The sequence below is a fragment of the Zalophus californianus genome, chromosome 3, assembly GCF_009762305.2.
Source record: "Zalophus californianus isolate mZalCal1 chromosome 3, mZalCal1.pri.v2, whole genome shotgun sequence".
Taxonomy (NCBI): domain Eukaryota; kingdom Metazoa; phylum Chordata; class Mammalia; order Carnivora; family Otariidae; genus Zalophus; species Zalophus californianus.
This window is the reverse complement of record NC_045597.1, coordinates 93,772,202-93,791,570: the sequence shown is the minus strand read 5'-3', so window position 1 is coordinate 93,791,570 and position 19,369 is coordinate 93,772,202. Positions and strand designations below refer to the sequence as shown.

At 36.2% G+C, this 19,369-nt stretch overlaps 1 protein-coding gene across 6 annotated transcripts in view; it reads left to right on the top strand.

Annotated features, from left to right (window-relative positions):
• Nucleotides 1-19,369, top strand: part of PTPN4 (protein tyrosine phosphatase non-receptor type 4) — a 186,706-nt gene that overhangs the window by 164,875 nt on the left and 2,462 nt on the right. For all 6 annotated transcript variants that reach the window (XM_027589022.2, XM_027589021.2, XM_027589020.2 and 3 more), the window contains 8 exons: nucleotides 449-605; nucleotides 3,691-3,857; nucleotides 5,129-5,219; nucleotides 5,305-5,366; nucleotides 7,970-8,116; nucleotides 10,124-10,252; nucleotides 12,632-12,780; nucleotides 14,470-14,605. In XM_027589022.2, coding sequence (XP_027444823.1) covers nucleotides 449-605; nucleotides 3,691-3,857; nucleotides 5,129-5,219; nucleotides 5,305-5,366; nucleotides 7,970-8,116; nucleotides 10,124-10,252; nucleotides 12,632-12,780; nucleotides 14,470-14,605 — 1,038 coding nt within the window. The remainder of the gene's footprint in view (nucleotides 1-448; nucleotides 606-3,690; nucleotides 3,858-5,128; nucleotides 5,220-5,304; nucleotides 5,367-7,969; nucleotides 8,117-10,123; nucleotides 10,253-12,631; nucleotides 12,781-14,469; nucleotides 14,606-19,369) is intronic.

The window sequence follows — 19,369 nt, the reverse complement described above, 5'->3', positions numbered from 1 at the left end:
ATTATTTATGTAGTGATTTGTGGACTCATGAGTTAGTAGCAAACTCGTACTTCATGCAGTTATTCACAATTAATGTATTGTGACTGTGATTTGAACCTTGTTGGGAGACTGGTGTTATTTAACTGAACTGTGGTAACTGAAGTTTGTATATATCTGGACAGTGCAGAGTAAGGGCTGCCACTATCTACGCACCTTGAGGTCATTAGACTTTTCTCTGTATCTAGGCATATAATAGGGCATCAGGGGAAAAGTTGTTGAAAGAAAAAGGAAAAAAGTAGCTTCATGGGAAAGCTAGATTTCTGCTTTTTACAAACAGATGAATAAATGGATGGATGCTTTTCTTTATGTACTTTTCATTCTCTTGCTGTAGAATCTATAAAAATAAATTCCTGTGCTTTACTTTCAGAAAGCCATGTGCACATCTGAAACCTTATTTGTTACATTACAGGCTGACCTCTGTGTCCCTCGATTGAATGAAGGGGACCAAGTTGTATTGATCAATGGTCGGGACATTGCAGAACATACCCATGATCAAGTTGTCCTGTTTATTAAAGCTAGCTGTGAGAGACATTCTGGGGAACTCGTACTCCTGGTTCGACCTAATGGTAAGTAGTCTATGCAGCACTGGATATTTTTATAATCCGTTAGTATTTGTTACTAGACACAGCAACCAGAGTAGGCTTTTTAAAACATAAATCATGTCATGCAGTTTCCTGCTCAAAGCACAGTGGCTTCCATTCACACTTGGATTAAAATTCAGTTCTTGGCCCCTTGCCTACCACACAGCCTTGCTCACTCTATTCTGTGCTGGCTTTTTTTGTTTTTGTTCCTTCCCCCTAAATCTCTTTGATTTTGATATGACTTATACCCTCACTTCATTCAGGTCTCTGCTCAAATGTCATCCCCAGAAAGTCCTTCTCTTCTGACTACCATAGCTAAAATGGCCTCCCACTTCCCTCATTGCTCTGGGAGTGGTAGGTATGCAGTAAATACTTTTTAAATAGATGAGTACATTTTGAACCATTTTTAGAAAACTCTGTAACAAGCTATAGTTAAAGTATTTTTAAAAATCCTGTCTTTGTTGGCAGTAGACAATGCCAGTAGCCTAATCATGTCATCTCCTTATCTGGACAGCTGACTTGTTAATTCAGGGCCAGAGTTCCAGGTTTGGAGAAGCCTTAATACCATACACTCCAGCTTCTTTGCTGATTGCTTGAGTTTCCTCTACAACAGCCTCAAGATCATCTTGGCAATGTGCAGCACTCAGTGGCTCCTGAAGCAGCTCATTTTCCCTTTGGGTAGCTTGAACATTTAATTGAACTAAAAATTCATCTTCTTTCAATCTCTTTTTTCCTAATTCTGTCCCTTTGTGTTATGCAGAATAAGTTAAATCCCCCTTCCTTCAGTTTTTTGACAATAGCTGATTTTACCAGAAACCTTCCCCCTTTCTCCGGTTTAACAATACCAGATCCTTCAGTGTTCATATGGTATTGCTTCAAGTTTCCGTAACACTTTATCAATCTCCTCTGAGAAAAGTTCTTACATGGCTATATCCCAGCATTAGACACATCTTCTAGTTTTGTTCTGAACAGTTTGCCATTAATTATAGTTTTAGCCACAAGATTAATTAATGGTTAATGCCTCGCTACCAGTTGTTGACTATATACCATAAGGAAGTAAAATGTAATTAGAATCGGCCCATTTCCCACCCCGCACACCCAACCCTGCAAAGTTTTCCAAGAGAGTTCCTTTAAAAAAGAAAAATACAGAACTCTCATTTTGTCTCTTAGGTACAAACAGGCATTTTCATTTTATCTTCTCTACTTTGTGTTTTTCTGCATTTGTGCTCTAGAATTGGCTTTCTGAGAAAATTCAAGGGACTTCAACAGAATGTTCTATTTTGACTTTTCAAGGAACTCATTCATTTGGACCTGATATTTAGGTGATTCATTATTAGGTATTTTCTGTCACATAATGCAACTTAAATTTTATACTAAGAATAATATTCTCTCAATTTTGCTTGTTCTGTTTTCTCTTGATAACAGATCCTAAGGAACTTAATAGTAAGTTCTGCACCTGGGCTATTTTGTATATTCTTGTTTAATCTTTACAGGCATCCAGTGAGATAGATGAATTATCCCCCTTTTATAGTTGAAGGCACTTTAGCACCAAGACATTCAGTTATCTGCTCATAAATTCATGACTTGTACAGAGCCAGAATATGAACAAAACTCCATATAATGGAAAAGGCATGTCTTTTTGCAATTTCAAATCACTTTATTTATACTTTAAATTAGGAGAGGAAACCACCTAGGGCTTATTTCTTTGCAAAAGATCTTTCTGTTGTTTTGTTGTCAAAATCGGGACTGGGGGGTGTGCCTGGGCGGCTCAGTCGGTTAAGCGTCTAACTCTTGATTTCAGCTCAGGTCATGATCTCAGGGCTGTGAGAGCAAGCCCCGTGTGCGGTTCCGTGCTGGGGGTAGAACCTTCTTAAGATTCTTCACACGTGCTCTCTCTGTCCCTCCCCCACTTGCATGTTGCGTGCTTTCTCTAAAAAAGAAAATATCTGGACTGGGACCTGTATTTACTTTCAGTATGAGTCTGTTGTGTCCCTTCTTATTTAAAATAACACTTAATCAAACTTTAAAACTGTATTTACAAAAAGTATCAAAAAAACAAACAGCTTGTTTTTCTGGGTTTTTTCCTTTAAATCTCCTTCGTAGACAAAATGCATTCACACATTTCTTTTTCTTTTCATTCTTCTTTTCAGAAGTTTATTCTTCTCAGAAGTGCACACATCTGAACAGGAACCAGACCTCTTAAGCATGGGCAAAAGCCCCTAGCTTGGCTCTACTCTGGCTCTCTCTCAGCTTTTTCCCTTATCTGTGGGGATCAGGATTTTGTGGGACCAAGAGGACATGCCACGCTATCACCTGTGACCACTCCTTCTTGTCTAGACCACCTCATTTCAGCCCTCAGTTCTCTGTCCAAGTAGCTCTGATCCCACTTCCTGGGCCTGTGTGGCTGTTTTCCCTAGATCCAGTCTCCCGTGGGTGGATCACGCGGTGTACGTACCCCTAGGCCAACAGGGTAGCTAAGAGGCAGCAGTTTGCAGAGGAGCAGAGAACAGACTTACATATGGGCTGGTATGTTCGCGCATATGTTCATAGGCTCCCATGTTAAAGAATGGAGTTTAGGGGGGAACAAAAAGGAAGGCGAGCTACGGGCCAGAGTCTGGGGTCTGGGTCTCTTCATACTACTGTGACCATGGGTTCTGGTCTCCCAGGTTTTGTAGATGTGTCGGAAAGAGGATAGAACAGGTTTTGTTTAGCACTCTACTGAAGTTGTGTTTTTTCGTATCTGGATGTATGGTATATAGGTCCCTGTTTCTACTTTTGTTCTAGGTCCAACAGTTTAAGGGCAGGTCTGAGCTGCTGCTTGACCGCTCCTCTTTTTCTAATTGTCTCTTCAAGTTACAGACATTTTCAGCAGTATGGCCAAGAACGCTTCTCTTTCCTAAAGGTACAGCCAGAGTTCAACTTCACAGCCACTTTGTCTCTTGTGCAGTGACACCCGACTCAGATTTGATGAATTCTTTTTCCTGACACAGAATTAAAGAACACATCTGGTAAATTCTTTTTGCCGGTTGATTAAGATTTCCGTGTGGCTTTTTTGTTTTTGTTTTTTTAGCTGTATATGATGTAGTGGAAGAAAAGCTAGAAAATGAGCCAGACTTCCAGTACATTCCAGAGAAAGCCCCACTAGATAGTGTCCATCAGGATGACCATTCCCTGCGGGAGTCAATGATCCAGCTAGCTGAGGGGCTTATCACTGGAACAGTCCTGACCCAATTTGATGTAAGTAATACTGCATGGAAAGGATGTTGGGCCATATTTTCTAATTAATTTCATGGTCTCTTAACTGCCTAATCTATCGTTTATAATTTATAAACTGAAATGGTATTCTGTGAAATATTTGACATAAAAAAATATTCTAAAATACATAGTTTTAAACATTGCTCCCAAAATACTAGCTGTAGTTACATAAATAGATACCTATTTAAAAGAGAGGAATAAGGAGATTTTATGCATGTCATCAAACTAAATTTTTTTCTGTAATTCAATAGCTATTTTTATGAAAGGTGGCAGATGAAGATAGGCTATGGTAGAGCTAAAAATCCTGAGTTAAAGGAAAATAACTTTTGTTCTTTGTCATATTTTATACTTCTCTAATTTTTGTCTGTCTAGTTGGTCATCATTAATATTTGTTGCTCTAAAGTATGTGCTATTGATAAGTGACTATAAAACATTTGTGACTGTAAATCATTTAGGGCGTGTCAGTGTTTCCGTTTCAGGCGCGCCTGGGTGGCTCAGTTGGTTAAGCATCCACCTTCAGCTTAGGTCATGAACCCAGGGTCTGAGATTGAGCCCCAGGTCCGGCTCTGCTCGGCGGGGAGCCTGCTTCTCCCTCTCCCTCTGCCTGCCGCTCCCCCTGCTTGTGCTCTCTGTCTAATAAATAAAATCTTTAAAAAGAAAAAAAAAGTTGTTCTTGGTTCATATACTGTTTAAACCTCTCAAATTAAATGAGAGCTAAATGTTCTCTGCAGATTTGCTGTTCATAACTTCAGTTACTTTTCTGTAAGCAAAATTATTTTCAATTGTTTTATCATTTAAAAAAATACAATATATAATTTATGTCAGAAATTGTGCAGAATTCACCTTCGCAAATTTGTTTCAATATCCTACTAGCTTAAGGTACATCATTGTATGAATGAGGTACCCTAAGGAAAAAACCTGTTTGTTGTTAGCATAGAAATAATCTTGAAGGGGCGCCTGGGTGGCTCAGTCATTAAGTATTAAGCGTCTGCCTTCGCAGGCTCAGGTCCTGATCCCAGGGTCCTGGCATGAAGCCCTGCATCGGGCTCCCTGCTCCACGGGAAGCCTGCTTCTCCCTCCCCCACTCCCCTTCCTTGTGTTCCCTGTCTTGCTGAGTCTGTCTCTGTCAAATAAATAAAATCTTTAAAAAAATAAAAAATAAAATAATCCTGAAAAACAAAACAGAATCTCTTAATGGCTTGCTGGACTCTTCTTATACCCCCCTCCTTTTTTTTTTTTTTTTTTTCTTTTAGCAACTATATCGGAAAAAACCTGGAATGACAATGTCTTGTGCCAAATTACCTCAAAATATTTCCAAAAATAGATACAGAGATATTTCGCCTTGTAAGTATCTACCATCTCTGTTTGTTAAGTTTAATCTTTTTAGCCTAACTTTATCAAAACATTCTTTCTTTTAAATTTTTTTCAGATGATGCTACACGGGTCATTTTAAAGGGTAATGAAGACTATATCAATGCAAATTATATAAATGTAAGTTTATTTTTATTATGCCTTTGTCATTGGGAATAAGAGGGACCACCATAAACTTTGAGGTTCCTTTTAACCTTGAGAAAATATTAACACTTTCAGATACTGAAAATTAGTATAAAGCTAATGTTAAAAAAATAGTTTGGTACTGGCATATTAGCATATTCATAGAGCAGTGGAATAGAATAAGCTGAAATAATGCCTAGACTTTTGTTTATGGTAGAGATGGCCTTTTAAATCACTGAAGATAAAAATAGATTATCTAGTGAATGAGTTGAGTAATATATCTAGATATAATCTAGAATATATCATTGTAAAGATGTTTTCCTTCCCTTCTAGTGGGATAAAAGAATTACTAACTTCTTTTCTTAATTCTGTAATGTAGAAAGTTTCAAACATACAAAAGTAGAAGAAAAGTAAAATGAACCTTCATATATACATCACTCAGCTCAACAGTTGTCCAGATTGTTTTGAAACAGATCCATGTTTCATATCATTTATCTATAAAGACTTCACCTACTCACTCTTGATGTAACATATTTTAGATATATCAAAATATAAATGTTAAAAAATGGAATCGTGAGAGTAGTTGGAGGAAATCTATGAGAATGGCTTAAAATCTCAGAAAGGGAAAGACTTTTCTAAAGTTTAGACCCTTGTCTAAATTCACAAAAAGAAAAGTACAAATCAAAACTGGAAGGAATTACTATTTTTCACCTATTAGACTTGAAATATCAAAGAGTGTGATAATATCATTTATAAGTGTATATCCTTTATCTGAAATCTTGTAGCCAAATATACTTTAGGATTCAGAATTTTTTGGATTTTTTTTTTAACAATCATTCAGTGCCTGCACCATAGACTGTAATAAGTAACATCCCTAGCAGACTATGAGACATTACCCTGTAATCAGTGTATTGATACTTAGTAGCAAACTATTGATACTTCCATTGAGTGGGACTTGTAAAGACTATAAGTAGTCTTAGATTAGCCAGATATTGCTGTCAGATGAGTCCAGGTGAGGTCAGGTGTACCCAAAAAAGGACAGACTTACACTTCACAGCACTGGGAGTTTCAGAATTGTGGATGAGGGATTATCAGTATATTAAGGAGACTATCGCGGAACAAGCATTCTTCATACATTGTTGATGGAAGTATAAATAGGTACAACCTCTTCAGAGAGGTAACTAACAAAAATGTTGAGTTTACAAAAGTATTCAGTGCAGCTTTCTTCATGGTAGCAAATAGATTACCAGCAACTTAAGTGTTCATTAAATAAATTACGGTATATGCAGAGCCATTAAAAAAATAAAATCTGACATCTCAAAGATAAACTGGAAAAAGAGAAACAAGGTGCAGAACAACATTATAAGCTACCTTTTATGTTTTACAGAAAACAGAATTTTGCATCTACATTTGTGTGTTGTGTACAGAGTATCTCTGAAAGAATATATTCAAAATTAGAAAAAAGGATTCTTTCCTGGGTGTGAACTGGAAGCTGGGATAGGAAGAGAGACCTTTTTCTCTATTCACCCTTTGGTATTCTTCCAGTGCCATGGTGCATGTGTCACTTTTCTTCTTTTTTCATTAAGTCTCAAAATGTAGTAGGATGATGACTCATCTTCCCCAAATACTCATGATCTTACTCTTCCTGAAAAGAATGAACTTAAAATATTTTCTACTATCTTTTCATATGTATGTATGTATTATATATTATACATAATTTGTTAAGTCTGAACTAAAACAAATGGCAGAATTTTTGCTCCTTGCAAATTTTACCAATAAGTTGTTTAGAGACAAGTATTTTTATTTCTGTACCAGAGTCTCTAAAACAGGGTTTTCTGTAAAGCTTCTCTTAAACCTGTAAGAGTGCTTTGGAAAATATTTAAATTTCTGTTTCCAATAATTAAGAGATAAATATGTGTAACAATTAAGAAATTTCTTCTGCAGATAAAGAAATTACTAATAAAGATTGTGGGATTTTTCTTCTTTTTCAAATTTTTATTTAAATTCTAGTTAGTTAACATATAGTATAATACTGGTTTCAGGAGTAGAATTTAGTGATTCATCACTTACCTACAACACCCAGTGCTCATTATAATAAGTGCCCTCCTTAATACCCATCACTCATTTAGCCCCTCCCACACTCACCTCCCTCCATTGACCCTCAGTTCTCTACCATTAAGAGTCTCTTATTGGGGAAAACAAAAAGAGTCTCTTATTGGGGCACCTGGGTGGCTCAGTCATTAAGCCTCTGACTTCGGCTCAGGTCATGATCCCAGGGTCCTGGGATCGAGCCCCGCGTCGGGCTCCCTGCTCTATGGGAAGGCTGCTTCTCCCTCTCCCACTCCCCCCTGCTTGTGTCCCTTCTCTGGCTGTCTCTCTCTCTGTCAAATAAATAAAATTTAAAAAAAAAAAGTCTCTTACGGTTTGTTTCCCTCTCTTCTCTTTTTAAAGATGTTATTGGTAAAGGCTTATTTTACTGACTTTGCTATTTATTGAGATCAGTTGTATTCAGTTATTTCATGGATGATTTTCATATACTTGATCATAGCAAAAAGTAATAATGTAAAACCACTTGAGTTTTGTGTCCTTTGCTTTTTTAGATGGAAATCCCTTCTTCTAGCATTATAAATCAGTATATTGCTTGTCAAGGGCCATTACCACACACTTGTACAGATTTTTGGCAGATGACTTGGGAACAAGGCTCCTCTATGGTTGTAATGTTGACTACACAAGTTGAACGTGGCAGAGTAAGTCGTACTTGAATCTTACAAATTGCTTGGGCTTTTTTCTTTTTCTTTCTTTCTTTCTTTTTTTTCTTTTGCTTGGGCTTTTTTCAGCTTACATTGCATATATGGTCAAAATATTCACATTGATTTAGTCTTTTTTGTAACCTTTAAACTTTGTTTCTTGTGTTATTAAAATCATAGTGACTAACACATAATAAATGTGCTATATAACTGTTAGCCACTGTTATTATCAGTTATTATCTAAATGAATTAGCATGTATTTGATAAGGGATTTGATGTAGAATATATGAAGAACTCCTGTAGCTCAACAATGAAATGGTAAATACCCAATTTAAAAATGGCTGAATAGGGCGCCTGGGTGGCTCAGTTGGTTAAGCGACTGCCTTCGGCTCAGGTCATGATCCTGGAGTCCCGGGATCGAGTCCCACATCGGGCTCCCTGCTCAGCAGGGAGTCTGCTTCTCCCTCTGACCCTCTTCCCTCTCCTGCTTTCTATCTCTCGTTCTCTCTCTCTCTCAAATAAATAAATAAAATCTTTAAAAAAAAAAAAAAAAAAAAAATGGCTGAATATTCTGAGTAGATGTTTCTCAAAAGAAGGTATTTAAATGGCCAATAATGTCATAAAAAGATGCTTAGCATTATTAGTCACCACGGAAATGCAAAATCAAAACCACAAAGAGAGGAATGCCTGGGTGGCTCAGTTGGTTAAGCATCTGCCTTCAGCTCAAGATATGATCCTGGGGTCCTGGGATTGAGTCCTGCGTTGGGCTCCTTGCTCAGCCCGAAGCCTGCTTCTCCCTCTCCTTCTGCCTGCTACTCCCCCAGCTTGTGCGTGCGCTCTCTCTCTCTCTCTCTCTCTGACAAATAAATAAAATCTTAAACACACACGCACACATACACAAAGAGGTAGCACTTCATATCCAGTAGGATGGCTAAAATAAAAATGACAGATAATACTAACTGTTGACAATGATGTGGAGAAAATGGAACCCTGTTATACTGCTGCTAGATTTGTAAAATGTTGGAAAACAGTGTCATTTTCTCAAAAGGCTAAACATAGAGTTAATAATCAGTAGTTTCACTCCTTGGTATACCCAGGAGAAATGAAAACATATGTCTACATAAGAACTTGTGCATAGATGTTCATAGCAGCATTATTCATAATCACCAAAAGGTGGAAACAATCCAAATATAACAAATAAAATGTGGTGTTATCATTCAGTTGTATATCATTTGGCAGTAAAAAGAAGTGAAGAAATGGTCCATGCTACAACATGGGTGAACCTTAGAACACATTATGCTAAGTGAACAAAGGCAGTCACCAAAGACCACACACTATGTGATTCCATTACCTGAAATGTCCAGAGTAGGCAAGTTCATAGAGGACAGGAAATGGATTAATGGTTGCCTAGGTCCAGAGTGAGAGAAGGAGGTGGGATAGAGGAACACACAGTGATTATTAATGGGTATGGGACTTCTTTGGGGAGTGAAAAAATGTTCTAAAAGTGATTGTGCTGATGCTTGCACAGTTCTAAAAACAATTGAATTATGTGCTTTAAATGAATGGGTAAATTGTATGTGAATTATATGAGAGTAAAGCTGTTTTTTTAATACCCTAATTATGAAAATAAATAGATTGGCATTTTAGTTAGCGATTCTTTCTCATTGTTAACTTAAATCTAAAAATACCGAGTTTAGTGCACCATTTTGCCACTCTCATAGTACTAAATGATTCAGGCAAGAATTAATCAAGAATGGTAAAACATTGGGTGAAAACTTGTAATAGACAGGATATTTGCAGTCTCAAAATATATCCAAACAGATTATTATTACAAAGAAAAAAATGATGAAGAAATTTTAATAGTTGGCAGATCTAGGTGAAGGATATATGAGGGCTCATTAGATTACTCTTGTAACTTTTCTGTAGGCTTGAAAGTTTTTAAAAATTAAAACATGTTAAAATTGGAGAACCTAAATTATATATTTTTCTTAAATCTATTGATGTCAGGTTAAGTGTCACCAGTATTGGCCAGAACCCACAGGAAGTTCATCCTATGGATGCTATCAAGTCACCTGCCACTCAGAAGAAGGAAACACAGCATATATCTTCAGGAAGATGACACTATTTAACCAAGAGGTAGGAAGGCAGGATATCCATTCGGTAGAACGGTTATGTTCAAGGTAAAAACTTTGAAAGCTGAAAATGTGTTCAGTCCTGGTTACTAGGAAATAATATTTAAAAATTCCTGAATTTGCTTCATTGGAACACTTTGAAATCTTATGAAGTATATTCTCCTACTATATTAAATGTATTTTCAATTTCTCTGGGTAAATATGGTCAGTAAAAAGCTATTATAGTAAATAATAGTTATTATTCTTAATATTCTGCCTCTTCATAAAAATTATGCCATGGTTGTTTTTGATTTCTTCCTGCCAGTAATATCAATAAAGTATTTGAGTACATCTGTGGAAATACAAAGAATAATTGAGAGCTATCAAATTATTATCCTTTTTGTAAAAGAGTGAAGGAGCGCAATTTCAGTCTCCCCAGTATTAAGGAAGGAAAAGATTGTAGGCAGGATCCTCTGACAGCAGACAGATTATAGCTTTGTGTAATTGCTAGTTCCTACTGCCACCTGGGTCATTCCTCTTTGGCTTCCAAATCCAGAGCCAGAAATGGAAACTGATTAGTAAATGATGGCTCAGTAACTCAATTGGAAGATGAGTGTAGAGCGTGGCATGTTGCCAGTCTTGTCAGGCTGTTAAAGATAGTACACCCCACTTTCACTGCCTGCAGCTAGATATTCCCCTATAGCCATCTTTGGTTTTGAAGGGGGCTAGAAGAAGAAAAAAGCAATTGCTAAAGAAGAACAAATAGCACAGGTTTTGAATACCCATGCCTATCCCATCAGTGGTTAAGCCTTTTGAAAATGAAAGCTTCATATCCCCCACCCCATCCCACTCCACCTCCCTGAATATGAATAAAGGAGCCCAGCAAGACAGAGCTTTACTGACTCAAAGGGAAGGAGCCAGAATTTGTGGGGATTTATAATAAAGGAATCTGATATTGAATAAAGCTAAGTTACAAGAAATAAAAAATTAAATTTTCAAAATCTTATGAACTAGAGATTCCATTAGAATCGATTTAGGGCTTGTGTAGCTCCTGGTCCAATGTAACAAGGTAAGTCAATAAATAAGATATTTCTTCATTTTCCCAAATGAGTATGAAAGGCTGTATATTGGCCATATAAAATAATATTTATATCTTCAGCATAATCTCTTTATGCTCCACCTATAAGTTACCCATGGCAGATTATAAACTTACAGTGGCTTTTCTTTGCAAACCTTGAGCACCTCAGAACTATGACAAGACACAAATTAGTTTTTAAAGTTTGAGACAAATATAATTGGGAAATTATATTTGGGAATTATAATTGGGAAAACACATTTGGTATATAAATTACATTTATATACCAAATGCATACATACATGGATGGATGGACTGACACACATACCCCAGAACATAATACCCATTTTACATTACCCATTCTTATAATTTTTGGTACCATTAAATTTTGTTAATAATAATCAAAGGTAGTCTGTATTAAATACCTTCAATCCATTTCACAGGATTCTGAAAAATTAGTTATCAAGTTATACTGAAGTCTCTTTGGGATTTCGTTCATTAGTCCTTTTCTTAAATTACCTTGTACTTTAATGGTCTTTTCTAGAAGCCCCCTTTAATGTAAATGACAATAACCAGATTTCATAGTGTTGAATGACCAGTTTTTGAGAGTATGATTGCAAACAGCTGATTGGGTGATTTAAAGGTCCTTTCATAGAATCCTTTCAACATAAGACTATCCCTGTGAGGTATAGATGTTATTTTATTTTTCAGTTGAAGAAAGTAAGGCTCTGAAATGTTAAGTGCCTTAACCAGCAGAGTCAATATTTAAACCAAGATGTATAAATCCAATAATAATACCTTTCTCCATTTTACTGATTCTTGGCTCCCAAAAAAGAATTAAACCCTGATTGGACTTTGTGTTTTTGTGATCTCCGGTTTTTAATCTACATTTATTTTTGAGATTTTATTTTCCTAATTTCCATTATTTCACTTGTGTTTTTCAGAATTAGCCCAACTTTGCTTATTAAAAAAATTTTCCCCTACCATTTTTGCTCACCTAACACTTCTTTAGTTTTCTTTAAACATTTCTCTGTATCTTAATTTGTTTTTGCCTATTTATTTGTCATCTGAAAAATACAAACGCAGAAATTGAATTATAAGAAGAGTGATCCAAGTAGCTGATACTTAATGGATACAACTGTTTCTGTAAAATGGTTTCTTTCTTTTTCATTGAAATTTTGGGTTTTATTGAATTTACATTACTTTTTGGGGGGTAGTGAGAATAGTTTCTTTTGCTTTTCTTCTAAAATTAAAATTAAAATGACACAAATATTTCTATTTTAAAGGTAATTCCTAAGTTAAGGTGCATAATTTTTCATTTACACTTAGAAAAATGAGAGTCGTCAACTCACTCAGATCCAGTACATAGCCTGGCCTGACCATGGAGTTCCTGATGATTCAAGTGACTTTCTGGATTTTGTTTGTCATGTACGAAATAAGAGGGCTGGCAAGGAAGAACCTATTGTTGTTCATTGCAGGTATTTTCTGTTTTTTATGATTGAATAGTTGACCTGATAAGTCACTTTTAAAAGGGAATGTGTATTTTATTTTGTCCTTAAATTGTTATCATCACTGTGGTAATTAGACTGAACCCAGAGCTATGATCTGAAGCTGGAAGGCAAAGGGTATGTTCCAACATATGATTGTCAGAATCTTTATCATAAGAAGTAAAAATAATACTTGATTGATTCTTAGAAGCTTGTCTTTTTCATAGTTTAACATCTCAGACATTGGGTGTCTTACAATGGATGGTATCTTAGATTTGATGAAATCCAGTATACTAAGCATTCAGTCGCAGCCTAAGGGTTTAGATTTCCTCCTCCCAGCAGTGTACTCCTTCCCGCCCTGTGGCCCCTCCCAGGACATTTGTTAAGTACTCTCCCCTCTCTCAGAGTGGCCCTACCCAATACCATCAAAGGATATGCTACTCCCAAGAGCTCCAGGTGAACAGCGGTAGGCTACCCTTTTCTTCCTTTCATACTCAGGCCCCGTTCTGCCTTTTGAAGGGCCAAATACAGTGACTCCAGCCTTCACTGCCATAGACCCAGATTAGGAAAATGAATTATCTTCTCCTTATCCTAGCCACTTCTGTTATTAAAGTGATTTATTCAGAAGCTGTGTTGAGTCCTCTGAATAAATAAAGGTATCTCCTCATCCTTACACCTTCCAGCACTTTTTTCAGAGCAGACTTTCAGGTCATCAAAACAGATTGTAGACCAAATGTCTGAGAGGCAACATGGCAGGATTGATGAACACATTTGGTCATTTCATATCCTAAATCCCGAACAGCTGCTATAGCTATTATGTTCGGAGAAAATACTTCAAAAAGTTGTTCTTGACTATCCCAATTCCAAAATTTAATCAAAATTGAATTTGGTTTTAAAAACCAATTTGAGTGTGGAAAATATTGTTGTCTTTTTGCATTTGTTAATGATTTATTGTAATTTTGTTATTTTGCATTTTACTTTTTAAGATTTTACTTATTTGTCAGAGGGAGAGAGAGAGCACACGCAGGGTGAGCAGCAGGCAGAGGGAGAAGCAGGCTCCCCACTGAGCAGGGAGCCCAATGTGGGTCTCCATCCAAGGACCCTGGGATCATGACCTGAGCCAAAGGCGGCAGATGCTTAACCGACTGAGCCACCCCGGCGTCCTGAATTTTATTACATTTTTTTAAGACTTTCTTTATTTGAGAGAGTACAAGCCAGGGGAAGGGGCAGAGGGACAAGCAGACTCCCCACTGAGTGGAGAGTCCAACGTGGTGCTCCATCCCAGGACCCCGAGATCATAAACAGCTGAAGTCAGCCATACAACTGAGCCACCCAGGTGCCCCGTTAGTTTGCATTTTAAAGGGAGGCTGCTCCAGTAAGCTTATACACCTTGTTCACATTTTAAAAACTGAAATGTAACTCTTTTAAAGTAACATTTTTACAACTAACAGTGGGGGAGGAGTAGATACAAACCATTTAATCTGTATTAAGTGTGAAATGTTTTTCAATTTTCAAACTATTTTTTAGTTGGCTTTCTACTTTTGTAATATAAAGCTTTTAATTAAAATCAAATTATTCTTCTATTGTATTGTATTTCAGTACTTTTATTTACTGCACAGAAGCCACAAGAAGTTTAACAGAATAGTATCAATGAGACTGCCTCTTATTTATCTTTTTTAGTGCTGGAATTGGAAGAACTGGGGTTCTTATTACTATGGAAACAGCCATGTGTCTCATTGAATGCAATCAACCAGTTTATCCACTAGACATTGTAAGAACAATGAGAGATCAACGAGCCATGATGATCCAAACACCTGTAAGTATTGCACTTCATGTACATATGTGTGTTCTCAACATGATTTTTGTTATCAATGTATATGGCAAACCATATTTTTATCTTTTTAATTCCCTGACAGGAGCCAATAGCCGCTAGCACAGGGGTTGGCAAATATTGCCTGTAAGCCAAATCTGGCCTGCTACTTGTTTTTGTAAATAAAGTTTTATTGGAATATAGCCATGCCCATTTGTTTACATATTGTCTATGACTGCTGTCACCCTAAAATACCAGAGTTGAGAAGTGTAACAGGCACCATATGACTTGCAAAACCTAAAATATTTACTAACTGGTCTTTTACAGAAACTATTTGTTAGTACCACCTTATCATGTTAATTTTTGAGTGCTTAAACAGGTACAGAGGAAGTTTCCCTCTGTTAGTCAGGTGGGATGCCAAGAACAATAGCATCCCTGAACTGGAGAATCTTGGTAGACCAGTTCTTGATGAAACAGCTATGGTGAAATCACCTTCTTTTAACATAAGAACTTGAATTGCAACAACAACAACAAAAGTCATGGAAATTAAGCTACTAGCTTATTGTATTCTACACAGACTCTAAATTATATTCCTGGAATCAAAAGAGGAATCATGGCGGGACCCCTGGGGGGCTCAGTCGGTTAAGCGTCTGCCTTCAGCTCAGGTCAGGTCACGATCCCAGGGTCCTGGGATCGAGTCCTGCATTGGGCTCCCTGCTCAGCAGGGAGCCTGCTTCTCTCTCTCTCCCTCTGCCTGCAGCTCCCCTTGCTTGTGCTTGCTCTCTCTCTCTTCTCTCTCTGACAAATAAGTAAAGTCTTAAAAAAAAAAGAGGAATCATGGAACTTTAATGTTAAGATTGTTTTTTATATTAAGCCATGGTGAAATGTTAGCATTGTTGATGGCACTGTTACCTAAATGAATTAACCTATATGATCTAATAAATGCCTATCATTTTTTTAGCTTTTAATTACAGAAAATTTCAAACATACGCAAGAGTAGACAATACAATAAAATGAACACTGTGTTGAGTACTGAGACCCAACAACATGTGCCATATTGTTTCATCTATACTGTCACCTACTCTCCTGGTATTTGAAGCAAATCCTAGACATCAGATTATTTTGTCTATAAATATTTCAGTGTGTATCTCTAAAAGATAAGGAGTGGTTTTTCTTGTAAACAAAATCATAATACCGTTATCACATGTAAGTATAAATAACAATAATTTCTTAATATTATCAAATAACCTATAGTCAAATTTCCATTTGTCGCATATAAATTGTTTTTTTAGAACAGCTTTATTGAAATATAATTCACATACCACAAAATTCACCCTTTTAAAGTGTACAGTTCCGTGGTTTTTAGTTTATCACAGAGTTTTGCAGCCATCACTGCTATCTAATTCTAGAACATTTCATCACCTCAAAAAGAAACCCAATACCTATTTTCCCTCATACGGTCTCCAGCCTCCCCTCCACCCGTCCCTGAGGCAACCACTAATCTACTTTCGGTCTCTAGGTTTACCTATTCTGGACCTTTCATATGCATGAAATCATATAACTTGGTCTTTTATGTAATTGGCTTCCTTAATTAACATAATATTTAAAGATTTATCTATTCTGTAGCATGTATCAGTACTTCATTTCTCTATCTGTTTTTTGGGGATAATACTCCATTGTATGAATATACCATATTTTATTTATCCATTCATCTATTCATGGGCATTTAGATCATTTCAGCTTCTTTATTATTATGAAAATGGTACCATAAACATTTGTGTGTATGCTTTTATGTGAATATGTTTTCATTTTTCTTGAGTATATATCCAGAAAAGGAATTGCTGGGTCATATGGTAACTCTGTTAAAACTTTTGAGGAACTGCCAGACTGTTTCCAAAGTGGCTGTTCCACTGACAGTGTATGAGGGTTCCATTTTCTCCACATTATTGTCAACACGTGTTATTATCTCTCTCTCTTTTTTTTTTTTTTAACTTTAAGTAATGTCTACACCAACATGGGGCTTGAACTCACAACCTGGAGGTCAATAGTCACATGTTCCACTGACTGAGCCAGGCAGGCACCCCTGTCTTTTTCGTATTTTAGCCATCCTACTGAACATAAAGTGGTATCTTGTTATGATTTTGATTTGCATTTTCCTAATAACTAATGATATCAAGCATTTTTTCATGTGTTTATTGGCCATATATCTGTATATCTTTTGAGAACCGTCCAAATCTTTCGCTCTTTTCTTTAAAGATTTCATTTTTAAGTAATCTCTATACCCAGCGTGGGGCTCAAACTTACTCAAGAGTTGAACGCTTTACCAACTGAGCCAGCCAGGTGCCCCTTGCCCTTTGTTCAGTTTGCGGTTTTTTGTCCTTTTATTGTTGACTTATAAGACTTCTTTATATTCTCCAAATACAAGTGTCTTATAGAGCTCTGTTTTGGAAATGTTTTCTTCCGTGCTGTTCTTTCACTTTCTTGATTATGTCATTTGTAGCACAGAAGCTTTTAATTTTGATTAAGTCTAGTTCATATATTTTTTTAATCACATATGCTTTTGGTGTCATAGCTAAGAAATCATTGCCTAAACTCAGGGTCGCCAAGGTTTATTCCTCTGTTTTCTTTCAAGAGTTTTATAGTCTCACTGTCACTTACATATATCTGATTTATTTTGAGTTAATTTTTACATACAGTTTGAGGTAGGGTTCCAAGTTCATTCTTCTCCATGTGGATATCCAGTTGTCTCAGCTCCATTTGTTGAAAAGACCGTTCTGTCGTGTCTCTGTGCCCCTTGTCAAAAATCAGTTGACGACAAATGTAAGGGTTTATTTCTGGACTTTCAGCTCTTCTGTTGATTTGTATGCCTTTTCTTTCTTTTTTTTTTTAAATTTTTTATTGTTATGTTAATCACCATACATTACATCATTAGTTTTTAATGTAGTATTCCATGATTCATGTTTGTGCATAATACCCAGCGCTCCATGCAGAACGTGCCCTCTTTAATACCCATCACCAGGCTAACCCATCCCCCCACCCCTCTTCAGTATGCCTTTTCTTATACTAGTACCATACTGTCTTGATTACTGTAGTTTTGTAATAAAATTTGAAGTCAGGAAATGTGATTCTCCCAACTGTGTTCCTCTTTTTCAAGACTCTTTTGGCTATTCAGAGTCCCTTGCATTTCCATATGAATTTTAGAATTAGTTTGTTTTCTCTGCAAAAAAAGCAAGATACGGATTGCCTTAAATCTATCAATCCTTTTTGGAGAGTGCTGCCATCTTAATGATATTTCACCTCCCAAACCAAGAACGCAAAATGTCTTTCCATTTATTTATGTCCTTAATTTTTTTGAGTGATGTATTATAGTTTTCAGTGTGCAAGTCTTGCACTTCTTTTGTCAACTTTATTATTTTTTTTTTAGGCTTTTTGGTGCTATTTTAGGGGAAAATGTTTTCTTAATTTCATTTTTGGAGTATACATTGCTTGGGTATAGAAATAAAATTGATTTTATATGTTGCTCATGTATCCTGCAGCCTTGCTGAAATGATTTATTAACTCTAATAGTTTTTTATTTGTGAAAGTGGACTCCTTAGGATTTTCTATATACAAGATGTTATCTGCAAATATAGTTTACTTTTTCCTTTCCATTTTAGATGGCTTTCTTTTATTTTCCTTTTTTGTTACTCAAGTACCTGGCTAAAACCTCCACTATAATGTTAAAAAAGTGGTAAAACCAGACATCCTTGTCTTGTTCCTGGTCTTAGGGAGATAGCTTTCAGTTTTTCACTTACTAAGTATCTTGTTAGGCGTACCTTTTATCAGGTTGAGGAAGTTCCCTCTTTTACAAGTTTGTTGAGTGTTTTCATCATGAAAAGGTGTCCAGTTTTGTCAAATGCTTGTTCTATATCTATTGAAATGATCATGTGGTTTTCGTCTTTTATTCTATCAATGTTATGTATTATATTGATTTCGATGTTAAACTAACCTGCATTCCTGGGGTAAATCTTACTTGGACATGGTGTACAGTTCTTTTTTATATATGATGCTTGATTTGAATTGCTAGTATTTTCTTGAGGTTTTTGTATCTATGTTCACACATAATGCATTTTTAATTATAGTAAAATACACAACATAAAATGTACCATCTTAACCATTTTTAAGTATACAGTTCAGTAATGTTAAGTATATTCACGCTGTTGGGTAACCTATCTCTAGCACTTTTTCATCTTGCAAAACTAAAACTCTGTACCCATTAAACAACAACTCTCCATATCCCTCTCCTCCCAGCCTCTGGCAACCAGCATTCTACTTTCTGTTTCTATGAATTTGACTACTCTAGGTGCCTCATATAAGTAGATTCATACAGTTTTTGCTTTTTTGTGACTGGCTTACCTCAGCTTAATATTCTCAAGGTTCATCCATGTTGTAGCATGTGGAAGAATTTCCTTTCTTTTAAGGCTGAAAAATACTTCATTGTGTATACACCACATTTTATTTATCCTTTCATCTGCCAGTGGACATTTGGGTTGTTTCCACACTTTGGTTATTATGAATAATGCTGCTGTGATCCTGGATGTATGGATGTCTCTTTGAGATCTTGTTTTCAATTTTTTTGTATATGTATACCCAGAAATCAAATTGTTGGATTATATCATACATAATGAGTTTTGGGTTGTTGTTTTTTTTACCGTTTGTATAAAGTCAATTCAGATACAATTCACAAATTTTGATTGGTTTATGTCTCCTAAATCTCTCTTAAACTATCAC